Source organism: Melopsittacus undulatus, chromosome 3 (assembly GCF_012275295.1).
Source record: "Melopsittacus undulatus isolate bMelUnd1 chromosome 3, bMelUnd1.mat.Z, whole genome shotgun sequence".
In the NCBI taxonomy this organism is placed as follows: domain Eukaryota; kingdom Metazoa; phylum Chordata; class Aves; order Psittaciformes; family Psittaculidae; genus Melopsittacus; species Melopsittacus undulatus.
This window is the reverse complement of record NC_047529.1, coordinates 44685037-44698833: the sequence shown is the minus strand read 5'-3', so window position 1 is coordinate 44698833 and position 13797 is coordinate 44685037. Positions and strand designations below refer to the sequence as shown.

General features: G+C 39.3%; 1 protein-coding gene across 1 annotated transcript in view; it reads right to left on the bottom strand.

Annotated features, from left to right (window-relative positions):
* Positions 1-13797, bottom strand: part of CD109 (CD109 molecule) — an 86845-nt gene that overhangs the window by 52571 nt on the left and 20477 nt on the right. The window contains exons 3-5 of the mRNA XM_005153164.3: positions 11570-11598; positions 7901-8131; positions 7630-7755 (exon numbers count right to left, since the gene is read on the bottom strand). Of these exons, the coding sequence (XP_005153221.2) occupies positions 7630-7755; positions 7901-8131; positions 11570-11598 (386 nt within the window). The remainder of the gene's footprint in view (positions 1-7629; positions 7756-7900; positions 8132-11569; positions 11599-13797) is intronic.

Sequence of the window (13797 nt, the reverse complement as noted above, 5' to 3'; positions counted from 1 at the left end):
TTTCTGATATGATGTGATTTTTATCATGGTTCAACCATTCAACTCCCATTACGAAGCTGCTGCAGGAACCAGTAAAATGTATTTGCACCACAGAAGGACACAGAAGCTCACATGGCACATTATAAGTACATATAACAAAGAGCTCGTAGAGCTTCTTATCTGCAGACACCTACGCATGTATAAAAATCCCCACATATCCAAGCTAGCTAGCATAAAGTTCCCTGGCATCAGTCACCATGATGAATCATGACCAACTTACCAGCAATATCTTTACTAGCTAATGTAAAATGAATTCAAGTATCTCTACAAAAGTGAAGCTTTTGTCTATATAGATGATTTAAAAACATGCATAATCACAAGGTTCTTCACTTACTCAAAGGGTTGTATCATCTCATCTCGGGTTTTGTTAGTTAAAAATCACTGGAAGAAATAAACAACTATACAATATATTTTTACTTGTGCTCTCTTATATTTTCTTATTTTCCTAATTTTTTCACTTACTTCCTGATTTTCCTCAGGAGGGTATCTAAAAGCATATTCTGGCATGTCTTTGAGATGTGGTACATGAGGCAATGTATATGGCACATACTTAGTAAATTAATTTTAAGGGTTTTTTTCCACTCTCTGAACATTAAAAACTCAGCAGCTATTTTTGCTCTTCGATACAATGACAGCTGACAAAATAGTCATGGTAGACAGCCACATAAATTTTGCTTTTTAATGTCTTACTCAATTGTTCTTCTTTGCTAAAATGCAAGTAATTCAAGTTGTGCCAGGGGAGGTTTAAATCTGGTATTAGGAAAAGATTCTTCATCAAAAGGTTATCACACACTGGAACAGGCTGCCATGGGAAGTGGTTGAAGTTAAAAGATGTGTAGATGTGATGCCTAAGGACACAGTTCAGTGGTGGACTTGGCAGTGCCGGGTTAATGGTTGGACTCAATGATCTTAAAGGTCTTTTCCAACCTAAATGATTCTATGAGTCTATGCTTCTATGATTCTGACGAAGCATGTAGGTCATTTGTCAGCAGATGTACAACCCTTGCTCAATGACTTTTTTACAGCATTATCACAAAAGCTGCCATCAGCAGAGAAATATATGAGGTGATTTACCAACATGCCTAGAACTGGACCTCTGCATCTCAGCAGGGATCGACATAGGGATTACACTGGAGCAATGATTTTCCAGAGGAAAATGTGAGCTCAGCTGGGCTGAAAGAATGGGCTGAGAAACCAAAGGAGTCTCCACTTTCCAAAGGACAGGAAGGGAGAGGCTCCTCTGAAAGCCTTGTTTTCCTCTTCACGTAAGAGTCTTCTGAGAAATAAGGGAAAGATAAAGACAACAGTCTGTCACTAAAAAGCAGTTATTTTGAAACATTAATATTGAGCTTCTGCTCAATTGCATATGAGGTTATGTTCATGTGTAGTTCAGAAGTCTGATTACTTTGATTATTCCTGAGACCAGTGACATTACTACAAGTTATCAAATGTGTTGGAGTATGTTAGTCAACATGGTCTGAAATGTGGGGCAAGAGACTTAACACAGATAACCAACTGCAGGTATCAGCAAGATTATGTCAGATGGGAATGAGTGTTTGTAGCAATAAAGGATAAGCTAAGAAGTCCTGCATGAAAAACCCTAGAACCAGGATCCAATGTGGAAGCAGTTATAACTGATGTCTCTTATCAATGACTTTGCAAATTAGGCATCTCAAAGCCCCTTATACTGCTATGTTTACACTTTTCCTACAAAAGACTTCTATGAAAATAAAAATCAGATTGCTACAAACTTTATTAGTAAGTCACTAATCAGCAGTATAATTGTCATAATTTATATTCCTACATTTTTAAAGGTATAGGCAGAATCTTCTATTCCCACAACATCTGTGCAGATCATAACCCTTACAACACAAAATGCTACTGCACTGACATGTGGTCTACAATCAGATTACCATCAGGTAATCTTCCGAACAGGTATCTTAAGAAAATAACCTATAGTGAATTTATCTCATGTCTGTCTCTACATCTTTTATTTACAGTGTTAAGCATATATATGTCACCCCTGACATTAAGCAAACCATGAACAGAACATTAGTCCAGCTGGCAGGATGAAAAAACAACTCCCAGGAAAACTAAATTTTGTCTCACATTACCTCAGAAGTAAAAATAATAATCATCATCATCATCTAGGAGAACTGTAAGCAGTAGAAAACAGAGTTTAAAATGAGACTAGCACTCTTGGCTGCACCTTCTCTAAAATGACAACTTTCTTTTAGAAAGCAAGCCATGCCACATAGTGCAGGAAAAGGAACCTATCAGGTCATCTTGATAATCTGAACATCAAGCCAGACTTCCCACTAACACACACTTTCCAGCCAAACTGGTTTGGAACAGGACAAGTAATAGCACTTCAACTGCTCCATATCATTTTAGTTCCCCAGGGCAAGGCTGCCTTTCTGGCAAATGTTGTTCAAATATTTTGGAATGGAAGTTCTTGAACCAGTTTCCAGCAGTGGTGGCTTTTCAGAAAAGCAAAAAAGTAATCTGACTGTAAACTGGATGTCAGTGCTGTAGCATTTTGTGTTGTGAGCATTATGATCTGCACAGTTAGTTATATACACAAACCAAGAGAGATTTTCTTTAAGAAAGGAAAAGAACAGCATGCTTATTCCATGTTTCCAGAAGTGCTTTATTCTTTTGTCTTTATGCCTTCTCCTGCTTCTAAACACACTCACCCTTCCAGACTATTAGCATTTTGCTCTAAATCAGCATTTCTTAAAATGCAAAACAGCTATTACATTCTGTGCCCATTGCCCAGAGTATTAGAATCATTGAAACATTGATAATCATTAAGAAAACAGGGCCAAAAAGAGATCTATACAAACATTCTGAGATTAAAAGGATGATGGAGCTTTCTGCAGTTGGGCTTTAGATGCTTTGGATCCTGACATCTGGGAATCACTGAAAATTACTGCCCAGATTTTGCTTTGCTGTGACAAACCAGTCTTGTTTTAAGTCATCTAGGTCTAATCCAAGTAGTGAGATCCCAGGAATTGTTCCCCATAATTATTTCTTCTTCTTTGGCAATTGCAAGTCCCGGAAATTAATCTGGTCTATGCCCATTTTCTTATTTGGTTCTGACATTTACACATGTCACAAGTTACAGCATCAGGAAAGACACTGGGTGTAGTCTCAAGGCTTTGCCCTTGAAGCAGCACAGTGCTGGCACCGGCTGTATTCCCGTGGCTACACCGCCATCTCACGGCCCATCTCAAAAACACTCTTCCACTTCTGCTTTGCAGCTAAATAGAACAGATTTTTATCTAGACAGAATTAATAGAAGCATTCCACGGTCATTTTCATGCTTTATTTTCACATGCAGGAAATAAACCCTGAATTATGTATGAATTCCTAAACTTTTGCTCAAATCCACTAGTGCAGTCTCCAGAAACTAAGCAGAGTCCTGCCAATGTCACTAGCATTCGGTATTATTAGATCCTAATTAAGTATCAGTGCTCATTTGCAAACTACTGAATACACAGCCAATTCCAAAGGTTTCACCTACAGTAAAACCTCATTTTGAAGGATGGTGACTCTCATTTTAAGTAATGATACCTATAATTCAAGCTCAATGGATCAAATATGAAATCTGTAGCTGTTGTAGCAGTAAAACATAACAGAATTCAATGGGGATACACTGTAACATACATGAAAACTCAAAAGTTAAAAAATTCAAATGTAAAGTATATAATCAACCCTAGCTGACTTTCAAAGATGCTTTATAGCTGAAGCTTAAAAAAATATAATACTCTTCAGAAATATTTTAGAAAACCCTTGTTGCACCTGAAACATTACTACTCTTCAATATTTGACCATAAATTTCCAAATAAAACTTGCTGTAAATTAGATTATGAAATGCCTTACAACTAGAAACAACTTCTGGTTGGAGATGACTACTACTAAAACTCAGCAACTAAAAGCCTTTCAGCAACAGGCTCCAGGAAATATAAGATACCCAACTAAAATACAAGGTGGAGACTTGGGAACCAGACTGTAATTACTCTGTCTTGAGTTTTCCTGGAACAGCTGTACTAACACCTGAACTCTTATTAAAGAGTACTACAGGATGTTTAACAGCAGCAAGCAGCCAGAACGTGATTTGAAACAGGATTCAGAGGCAGTACTTCCAGGAATCCAAACTCAGTACACTTGGGAACTGATCTGTAACCACTGAAGTGTAATGTTATTTACTGACTTAATAGCACTCTTTAAAGACAAGAGGAAAACCTGAGATAAAAAAGCTGGACAGCTGACTAACCAGAAAGCTCAGGTCATGGCACCAGGATGGCTAAGTCATGCAGAGATCAGCCTGGGTTTTCCATCTGAATAGATTCCTAAAGCCCAGAGCAAATCCATAAGCTCCACTGGATGCTGTGTAGATCCAGGGCTAGCAGTACTAAGTATAGGTAGGCATATCTATTAAAAATGCCAGACATATACTAAGCATTCCAAGTTCTCAGTGACCTCTGTCATCAGGAAAGGATTTGTGAACCTATTCAACTTGATATACGACACATAAAAAACTGTACCTCCCTTATACAGCAGATCAACTGCAGAAACGCACGGAATATATACAAGCAAAAGCTGGGAATACCCACTTGGAGTGATCCAGGTCACTCAGTAGCCTTCACTGAAAACCAACTAAATCTCTGCCCCAGCACCTACATAGAGATATCCACATCTTAAACCTCAAAGTGACTCCCATCCCATATGACCTTGTGTTTCACAGCATAAGCTTGCTTCTAAGCAAAAGAACCAAAACCAGCTTCCCACTAGAAAATTTCTTTTCCTTTATTCCAAAAGGATTCTTGCAGGTTTCGTTAATCCAATAGTATGACATGCTACCAGAAAAATAATAGTCTGTGAGGCACCCACTAGACAGACCTAGTGTAATATGTGAATATTGCAATAGTTATCTAATATACTCTGCATATGATAGCTCTATCCAATGTAAAATGCTATGTAGGCACATGCTACAGAAATAATGCATATTGCCTTGTCATTATATTCAACACAGAATTTGAAAACTAAAGCAAAGCAGGTGGAGGAGAAGGAATCTGAAAGTAAACAACATAAGTTTCTATGTGTGGGGCTTGGGGTTGATGTTTCATTCCCACAGGATAAGCATTGTAAGAATAGCCAGGTTTTCCTGGACCTCAAAACCTACAACATTTTCTTTGTTTTCACCTTCCATTGTCTCCTGAAACTATGGTGAACAGAGAAAGATGTCATAGAATCATAGAATGGTTTCGGTTGGAAGGGACCTTAAAGATCATCCAGTTCCAACTCCCTGGCTATGAGTGAGGACACCTTCCACTAGACCAGGCTGCTCAAAGCCGCATCCAACCCTGCCCTGAACACTGCCAGGAATGAAGCAGATGTAACTTCTCTGTGCAACCTATGCCAGTACGTCACCACCTTCACAGGAAAGCATCTTCACGCAGGATTGCATGCATATCCAAGAATAATGAGAGCTATCCATGCCCCGGATACTCTTCATGCCACTGAAGCATCTAGAGCTCTATTAACAACCCGAAACAGTCTATGCTAAAACTCTAAGTTTTAAAAATTTAGTCATAGGGAAATGAGATGAAAATATAATAAAGACAGCCTAAGAAAGGTTGTACCCCAGCAGGTCGAACAGGAAGGCCAATGTCCAGCTTTTGGCAGCAGTTAAGGTTCAACACCTAGAGAACTGCACTAGCCAGCAGTGGCACTGTGTCAGCTCAAGCCTCAGGGCTTTCTAATTAACAGCTCTTAGTGGAGTGACTTCCATGAATTTGTCCAGACATTTCTTGATCCCATGTGAGTTTTCAGTATTCACGACACCCAACAGTACAGTTCGTTATGCTGTTTTAGTTACTTTGGAATTGCTGTTTATCTCCTTCATGTGGCACACTCCAGCTTGAAGAGAGAGTGAAAAAACTGCTCCCTATTTACTTTCTCCTTATTACTTGTGACTTGAGAGACATTCCCTGTCATATTTTAAAGGCTCATTAACCTTCTGTAGTAGTACTAAATGGCTAAAATTTATAATATTATCAACTACAGCCTACTAAGATTTCACTTTTCTGTTTTCCCACACCTATTCTATTAGCACAGATGAGTCTATGAGGCATTTTTCTTTCAATTTTACAATTACTTTTTTTTTTGTTTTATTTTTGGTTTTGTTTCAAGAGAAAGTGGCACTCATATTAAGAACCTGAAAACAGTGGCTGCAGTGTCCTCCTGATTTCAGGATTACTCAAGACTTCGCAGAAAGCCCAAGCAAAATTTCACAAACACTTTTTCGCCTGGCAAGTGAGCTGTTGAAGGAGTCCATTGCTGACACCAGACTTTATTCCATGTCTGAGCCCACCTCCTGAAAAGCACCTGTGCAGCTGTGAATGGGGCTCTGCTGCAAACCAGAACAGTCAACTAGGTTAGGCAAAGAAAAACAGAGCTGCTTTTCAATTTGGGTCACTTCCCCGGCACACTTTAAAGCTCAGCCTTGCTACAGCTGCCTCAGCATGACTGAGAAGCTATTGAATAGCAGCACAGGATGGGAAGGAGCGCTGAGCACAGGGACAAGGGCAGGAACAATTTAAAACATATTTCCCATCAAAGACAAAAGTAAAGATTCCACACCCATATGAGAACCTGTTCAAAAATCCAGTCTAGACACTCACTTGAGCACCACCCTCACCTACCTCAGCCTATAGAAATCTATCAAGCATATAACTGGTACTGGTAAACATTACTCCCACAGTAATACATGATCACATGAGTTCTCTACTTTCTACCCCATCATCTCGCTCAGAGAACATTAAGCAGTCCTGTTTGTACTTGCTAAATGGCCACCGCAAGCCAGGTCGGAAATGCAGTTCCCAAATTACAGGCAGTTAAGGCAAGCTGAATAAACCTGACACAGACTTTTGAACAGCTATTTTTGCAACATATTCCACGGTTTATGAGGAGTATGCAGCTTAAAGGATTGTACTGATAAAACTATTATCAATGGCAACATGCAAACTAGATCATACCAGTTTTGTTATGCAACAGTTCTGCTTTACTATTTAACCTTTTCATTTTGCATAGTCATTTTTAGCTCAGTAACTCCTCAGTCATTCTGTATTGCTGAAACACCCCCAAAACTAGACAGAGATTTGTAAATAGTCTTTGATTCCACATCCCTTGAGACAGTGACTGGCTGCACAGCAGAACATAATGAATTTCTGTGTATTTGCTTATAAAATAAACATGAGAACATTTCACTTAAAAAAAAACAAACCTCCACAATATCTTTTCTTTATATTAAAACCACTCACTTTTTAAATAACATTTGCATTTTAGAATCAAAACACAGACCTTAGGATAAAATATGCAATTTTTTTTATATCTTTTCTTACAAAACCATATGCTACTGAAAATCTTGTGAGGTTTGCATAGTATCTTGGGTTTGTCGTGAGAGAAGGATCACTTCATCTCATGGTCCCTGTTTATTTCTGGGTTTGCTTCACCAAATAAACACAATTTTATTCACAGCTACCGTAAGAAATGAAATCTGTAATTTGGCAATGTTATACTCACATTCACTTCCGCCTCTATGGACCAGTCTCCTAATGGAGGGTTCATTGATAACTGAAATTTTTTGGAAACTACACCCAAATCACCTTCCTCCATCAACCACTGCTGGATCAATTTCTTCCGGGGGTCCTAGGAGCAAAGTCAGGCTGCGTGTTAAACATGGGTGGTCTTGCTAGCAAGATTTAGGCAGCAATACATCTGAACTTTATTTGTAACATAAAGTTGAAACATATGACAAATTCCACTGTATAATGAGATTTCTGTGGGTACTTACACGGATATATATATTCAGAGATGTTTTATAAGGTCTGAGATCAGGAAAGACAGTGACAATCCGAAACATCACTTCTTGTCCTGGTTTATAAATAGATTTATCAGTCTGGATGAATACGGAGATGCTCTTTGACAAGTACATCAAACTGGTACGGTTAGAGAAGATGCGCCGTCCATCAGCATGGCCTTCCACCAGTAATTCATAATTCCCAGAAGGACTGTTCAAAGGCAGCTATGAAGAAAATAATGATTCTTTATTAAGTATCCAAAATATGCTTGAAGATACTATAATTTCAAAAGCATTTGACATAAAGATCTGAGATATTCCTGAACTTGTCAGGAGAAATATCATCCTCTATTTTTTCTTTTCATAGTTCATTAGAAATTTTATGGGGTTTGTTTTGGGGGTTAATATTTTTCTGACTTCATCACTTTTTGGCAATGAATTTTCCAAAAATGAAAGAGCAGGGCATAAGAAAACCTTGCACTTCTTTTCATAAGCTTTAGCTTCATGTCCTATGTGGTAAAAAAGTAAGTTAGACTGAAGATCTCATGAGGTGAGGTTTTTCTGTTTTTCAGTAGAAAAATCACAGATTTAATCTCATTTCAGTTTAATAATTATGTAATTACAGCACATATTGCTATTCATCTAGAAAGTAAAAAAATTATTCTTCCAAAAATATTAAGGAACAAAGGAAGAGACATTTTGTGTGGTTAGCTTATTTAGGAGAGACACTGAAGGCTCCTTCAGTGCTGGCAGTAAACATAGCTATCACTGGAAGGAAATTTACACCACATAAGACCAGAATGAGCATGCAAAGGTCTCTCTCTGTGTCTCTTCAGTGGACAGAAAATTCTAGAGCTTGTAATTCAGATGCATCAGTTCATTTCTTAAAGTTAGGTGGGAGGAATCCCAGCCACAGGGGTCAAAAGTCTTTGAAGCAGAGCTGCTGCAGCACAAGGGAATTTCAACTTCAGCAGAGACTGAATGACCCCAGGGACACCCCAGCCCAGATGCCGGCTTCTGTACCACCATCTGCTTAGGAGTGTCTCTTTGAAGAAGGAAAAGAGTTTTAACACAACACATAGCTCATTTCAGCAAGCAGCTCTGCTAAAAAACTTAAGCGTCACATGCTTCTGTTTGCAGTTACAACAGTAAATCTGGAGTAAAACCTCTGAAGTCAAGACAACTAAAACAGACAGGCTTGCATTTTTCAGCATAACATATGGAAATGAAAAACTCCTCTTGCACTGGTAATGAAAATTACAGCTGTTAACTCACCAGGCACAGCACTTCAAAAGTATCCTGTCAAGGTCTATAATGAAAGGCTGTTGTGCTGTCAAAACTCATTTTAAGAGCTCACAGTGAGCTAACAGAAATTCCCAAATAGGGAAAAATGTCACAGGCTGATAAATGAGGCAGATGTAAAAGTCTGTATCGAATACATTTCTGTGTATTTACCTATAAAGAAGAATCAACTACATTTCATCCCTCTCTGTTGACTTTCTGTTTTTAAAAACAAGACAGAAAAGAAACCATCAGAAAAAAAATAAACAGGCTCTTTTTCACCCATGAGCAGGCACACAATGATACAGGAAAAAGAGATTCCCTATTTAAAATCTGGAGTTATATTAACTAAATTTTAGGTGCAAAGCTCCCCACTGAAACAGATTCTGTATTCTCTTCAACAGGATATTGTATACACATTGCCAAGAACATATGATTCACATATTTCAACACTCCCCAGCTTCCATGCCAAGTATTCTGGAATACATTAAATAGGAAGAACAGCCTTAGTTACTGCATCTGTCAAACACTACCTCAAAATTAATTCATTTACAAATATTACCATTTATTAAAGATGGCGTATTCCCTAAAAAGCAGACAGGACTCCCTACAAGAAGTCCAGCAACCATTGTAGACATTCAAAATCAAAATGGGGGGAAAATCAGCTTCTTTTATCTCATCATAGCAACGAATTGTACATTTGCACCATTATTTTAACATACTTGCAAGGACTGTCTTTGATACCTTCTTTAGAAGTCTGTAAACACTATCTAGAAACCTCATGCATTCTGCTGTATCTATTTCCTATCATAAATAATGATCAATAGCATGGAGTTGCTCCCTTGATTTTTACTTTTTATATTTCAAAAGGTATTTCCTTACTGCAGCATAGTGACAAAACTGTGTGTTGTAGGTTTCTTGATGTAAAAGCCAGGGGCAATGAAGTTTGCATTGCCACAGTAGTACATTAGACCAGCTGAGGTGCAAAGTAAACCTTTTCGGTCACACATCTATGCTAACAGGAACTGCACTAATACAACACTTTCAGAACATCACTGCTACAATGATGGTAAATAACTATTTAACCCAGCCCCACCTACTATTTCTCTAAGGGGCTGTTACTCAACCCAACTATGAACAAGACATCTTTTAAACAGCAGGTAGTAGGAACATGCTGTGAAAATATTTTATCTTAGTCAGTACATTCCCCAAGTGAATGTTATTACTATCCCCATTTTGGCACTCCTAATGCAAGAGAGAAAGAGGCCATCTCATGTACGTCTCCTGACCACACCATCACAAGCACCTCAGACAAGGGAGCTACTGTTACCTCTGGAAAAGATGACAGCTGAAACCAAAAACTGAAACCCACCTTCTGTTACCAGCCAACGACACTTTGGTCAAAACATAAATCTACCATGACTACGCGAATGAAAAGAATTCTTACTATTAAAAAATGAGTCAGTTTTCATCACATCAGATAGTGGCAAGAGAAGCAGGAATTCACCTCACCTAGTCTTAGGTGCTTACACACTTTTAAGACCTGGTAAGATTATATTAAAGAACTTGTTAATTTAATCTTTTTTTAATCTGGATTTTCTATATTTGCTAATTTACAGTTCATACAGATGCATTTCAACCTAGTCTTCATAATGGTGAGCTGCTCATTGTCACTGATTAACCATCTATCTATCCAACATTTTCATATTATTTTATCAGATATAGTTTATTTGAGATTGAAATTTAAACCCACAGGATTTAAGGATACTTAGGGTTACAGGTGTTTAAGAAAATACTTTAGTAAAACTTCTTTCCTAAGAAAAATACAAAATTCTTTAGATCGTGTTGTCAAAATGAACATCACGGATTATAAATTCAGGATTCATACTGATATTCATATTTGACATATTTGACTCATTCAATAGTTCACGTTTTTGTTGACTAGTTAGTTTACTATGTATTCCCACTGAATGTACATTTCTAAATACTTAGGAAGATTGTGTATAAACACATTTCTTTTTTAATATTTCTCAATCATCGCTCTGCACAATTCTTTCAGCTCTAATTAGCCTTTATGGTGTGCCTGAAATAGAGATGTAGGTACCAGCCAGTCAAAAAGAAAAAACAAAGCAAAGTTCTGTGTTCAAGTTCTATGATGGCATGTGCTGATGCTAGAAGTCACCTCCAAAATCCTGTAATTACTTATAAGAAGCTGCAAAGCACTTGATCTGAAAACTCCTTGGTTTACTGGTCAGTAAACACACTCATCTGAGAATGTGAAAATAGCTAGGATCACACACAAAATACATCATCTTATCAACACCAACTAATGAAAAGTTATAGAGTCAACATTTTCTGAGGAAGGAGGAAAGAAATACTTACTACTGGAAGAACGAGAGTCCCAAAGGAATCTGAATAAAAAAGAAGAAATAGCACATTGTCAGAAGCCTCATAAAAACTTGGCAAAACATCAATATTAACAGGTTAATTAGAAGAGCAGTGATCCTCCCCCATTCCTATGTGCCTGTAAAACTCTTGGACAACCAAATTCCCTTGATGCAACTGATTAAGGCCCAGACAGTGTTTGGCAGCAAACTAAAAAATATATAGCCTGAAGCAACTGCTGCATTAGTCAGTATTGGCACACTATGTTTATATTTCATTCAGCATCTCATTCACCACATTTATTCCTCCCAAGTCCTGTTAAGGCTGCTATCAGCCACCATTAGGTTATGGGATAAGCAGCTCATCTCCACAGATACAGGAAGGAGCATGGAGGAAGGATGGCAGTTGCGGGTCCCCAGAACACCCAGCCCCATCCCAGAGGAGTACTCAGCCTGTCACACATCCATCACCACAAGCCCAGAAGCACACAAGCTGGGGGGAATCCCGGTACCCCAGTCAGACACACAATTCCACCACGACCAGGCTATTAGATTCAGCAACAACCTAAAAATCACTACCATCCCAAATCTGGTAAGAACCAGAACAGACCAGAAAAACTGAAATGCAGTGCTCCACTTAAATAATGATCTGAGGGTACCAATGGTGTCCCTGCTGGGAACTACCTGAACAAGGACAGTATGGTTTGGTACTGCTGTCCTTGAGAACAACTCCTCTCTTAAATACCACTGCCCTACAAAAAAAAAACATCCACGTGCCTCTGCAAAGAAGCTTATTTTGCAGCTCCTTCACATGGAACCTGCTTAGTAAGGTTCTATGGGATATAGCCCTAGATGGCAGGGGGCCCAAGACTCTTGGTTAACATTCAAGGATCACCTGCTACAAGCTCAGGAGTGTTGCATCCCAACTAGAAGAAAGTGCATAAGGAGGCTCAGGAGACCTCCTTGGATGGATAAGCAGCTGCTGAGGAAAATTCACAGGAAAAAAGAGGCTTATAAAAGGTGGAAGCAAGGACAGGCTGCCTGGGATGAATACAGGGATGTTGTCCGTGAAACTAGGGACCAGATTAGGAAAGCTAAGGCCCAGTTAGAATTAAACCTGGCTAGGGATGTTAAGGATAACAGGAAGAGATTCTATAGGTATGTAGCGGCTAAAAAACAGAGTAGGGACAATGTAGGCCCCCTCTGGAAGCTTTCGGGAGAACTGGCTACACAGGATTTGAAGGCTGAGGTTCTGAATGACTTCTTTGCCTCAGTCTTCACTACCAAATGTTCTGACCACACCACCCACGTCTTGGAAGGCAGACACAGGGACTGTAAGATTGAAGACCTTGGGCCCACTGTAGGAGAGGATCTGGTTCGAGACCATCTTAAGAACCTGAATGTACACAAGTCCATGGGACCTGATGAAATCCATCCGCGGGTCCTGAAGGAGCTGGCGAATGAAGTTGCAAAGCCACTGGCCATCATATTTGAAAAATCATGGCAGACAGGTGAAGTTTCCAACGACTGGAAAAAGGAAAATATAACCCCTATTTTCAAGAAGGGGAAAATGGATGACCTGGGGAATTACAGACCAGTCAGTCTCACCTCTGTGCCTGGCAAAATCTGGGAGCAGATTCTCCTGGAAGGCAGGCTAAGGCATATGAAAAACAACAAGGTGCTTGGTGACAGTCAGCATGGCTTCACTAAGGGGAAATCCTGCCTGACAAATTTGGTGGCCTTCTATCATGGGGCTATGGAACTGATGGACAGGGTAGAGCAGCTGACGTCATCTACCTGGACTTGTGCAAAGCGTTCGACACTGTCCCTCATGACATCCTTGTCTCTAAAATGGAGAGACATCACAGAATCACAGAATCCCAAGGGTTGGAAGGGACCTCGAAAGATCATCTAGTCCAACCCCCCTGCAAGAGCAGGGAAACCTAGAGTACATCACACAGGAACTTGTCCAGGCAGGCCTTGAATATCTCCAACGTAGGGGACTCCACAACCCCCCTGGGCAACCTGTTCCAGTGCTCTGTCACTCTTACAGTAAAGAAGTTCTTCCTGATGTTAACGTGGAACCTCCTATGTTCCAGTTTACACCCATTGCCCCTTGTCCTGTCACTGGATATCACTGAAAAAAGCCTAGCTCCATCATCCTGACACCCACCCTTTACATACTTGTAAACACTCGATTTGATAGATGGACCACTCAGTGAGTAA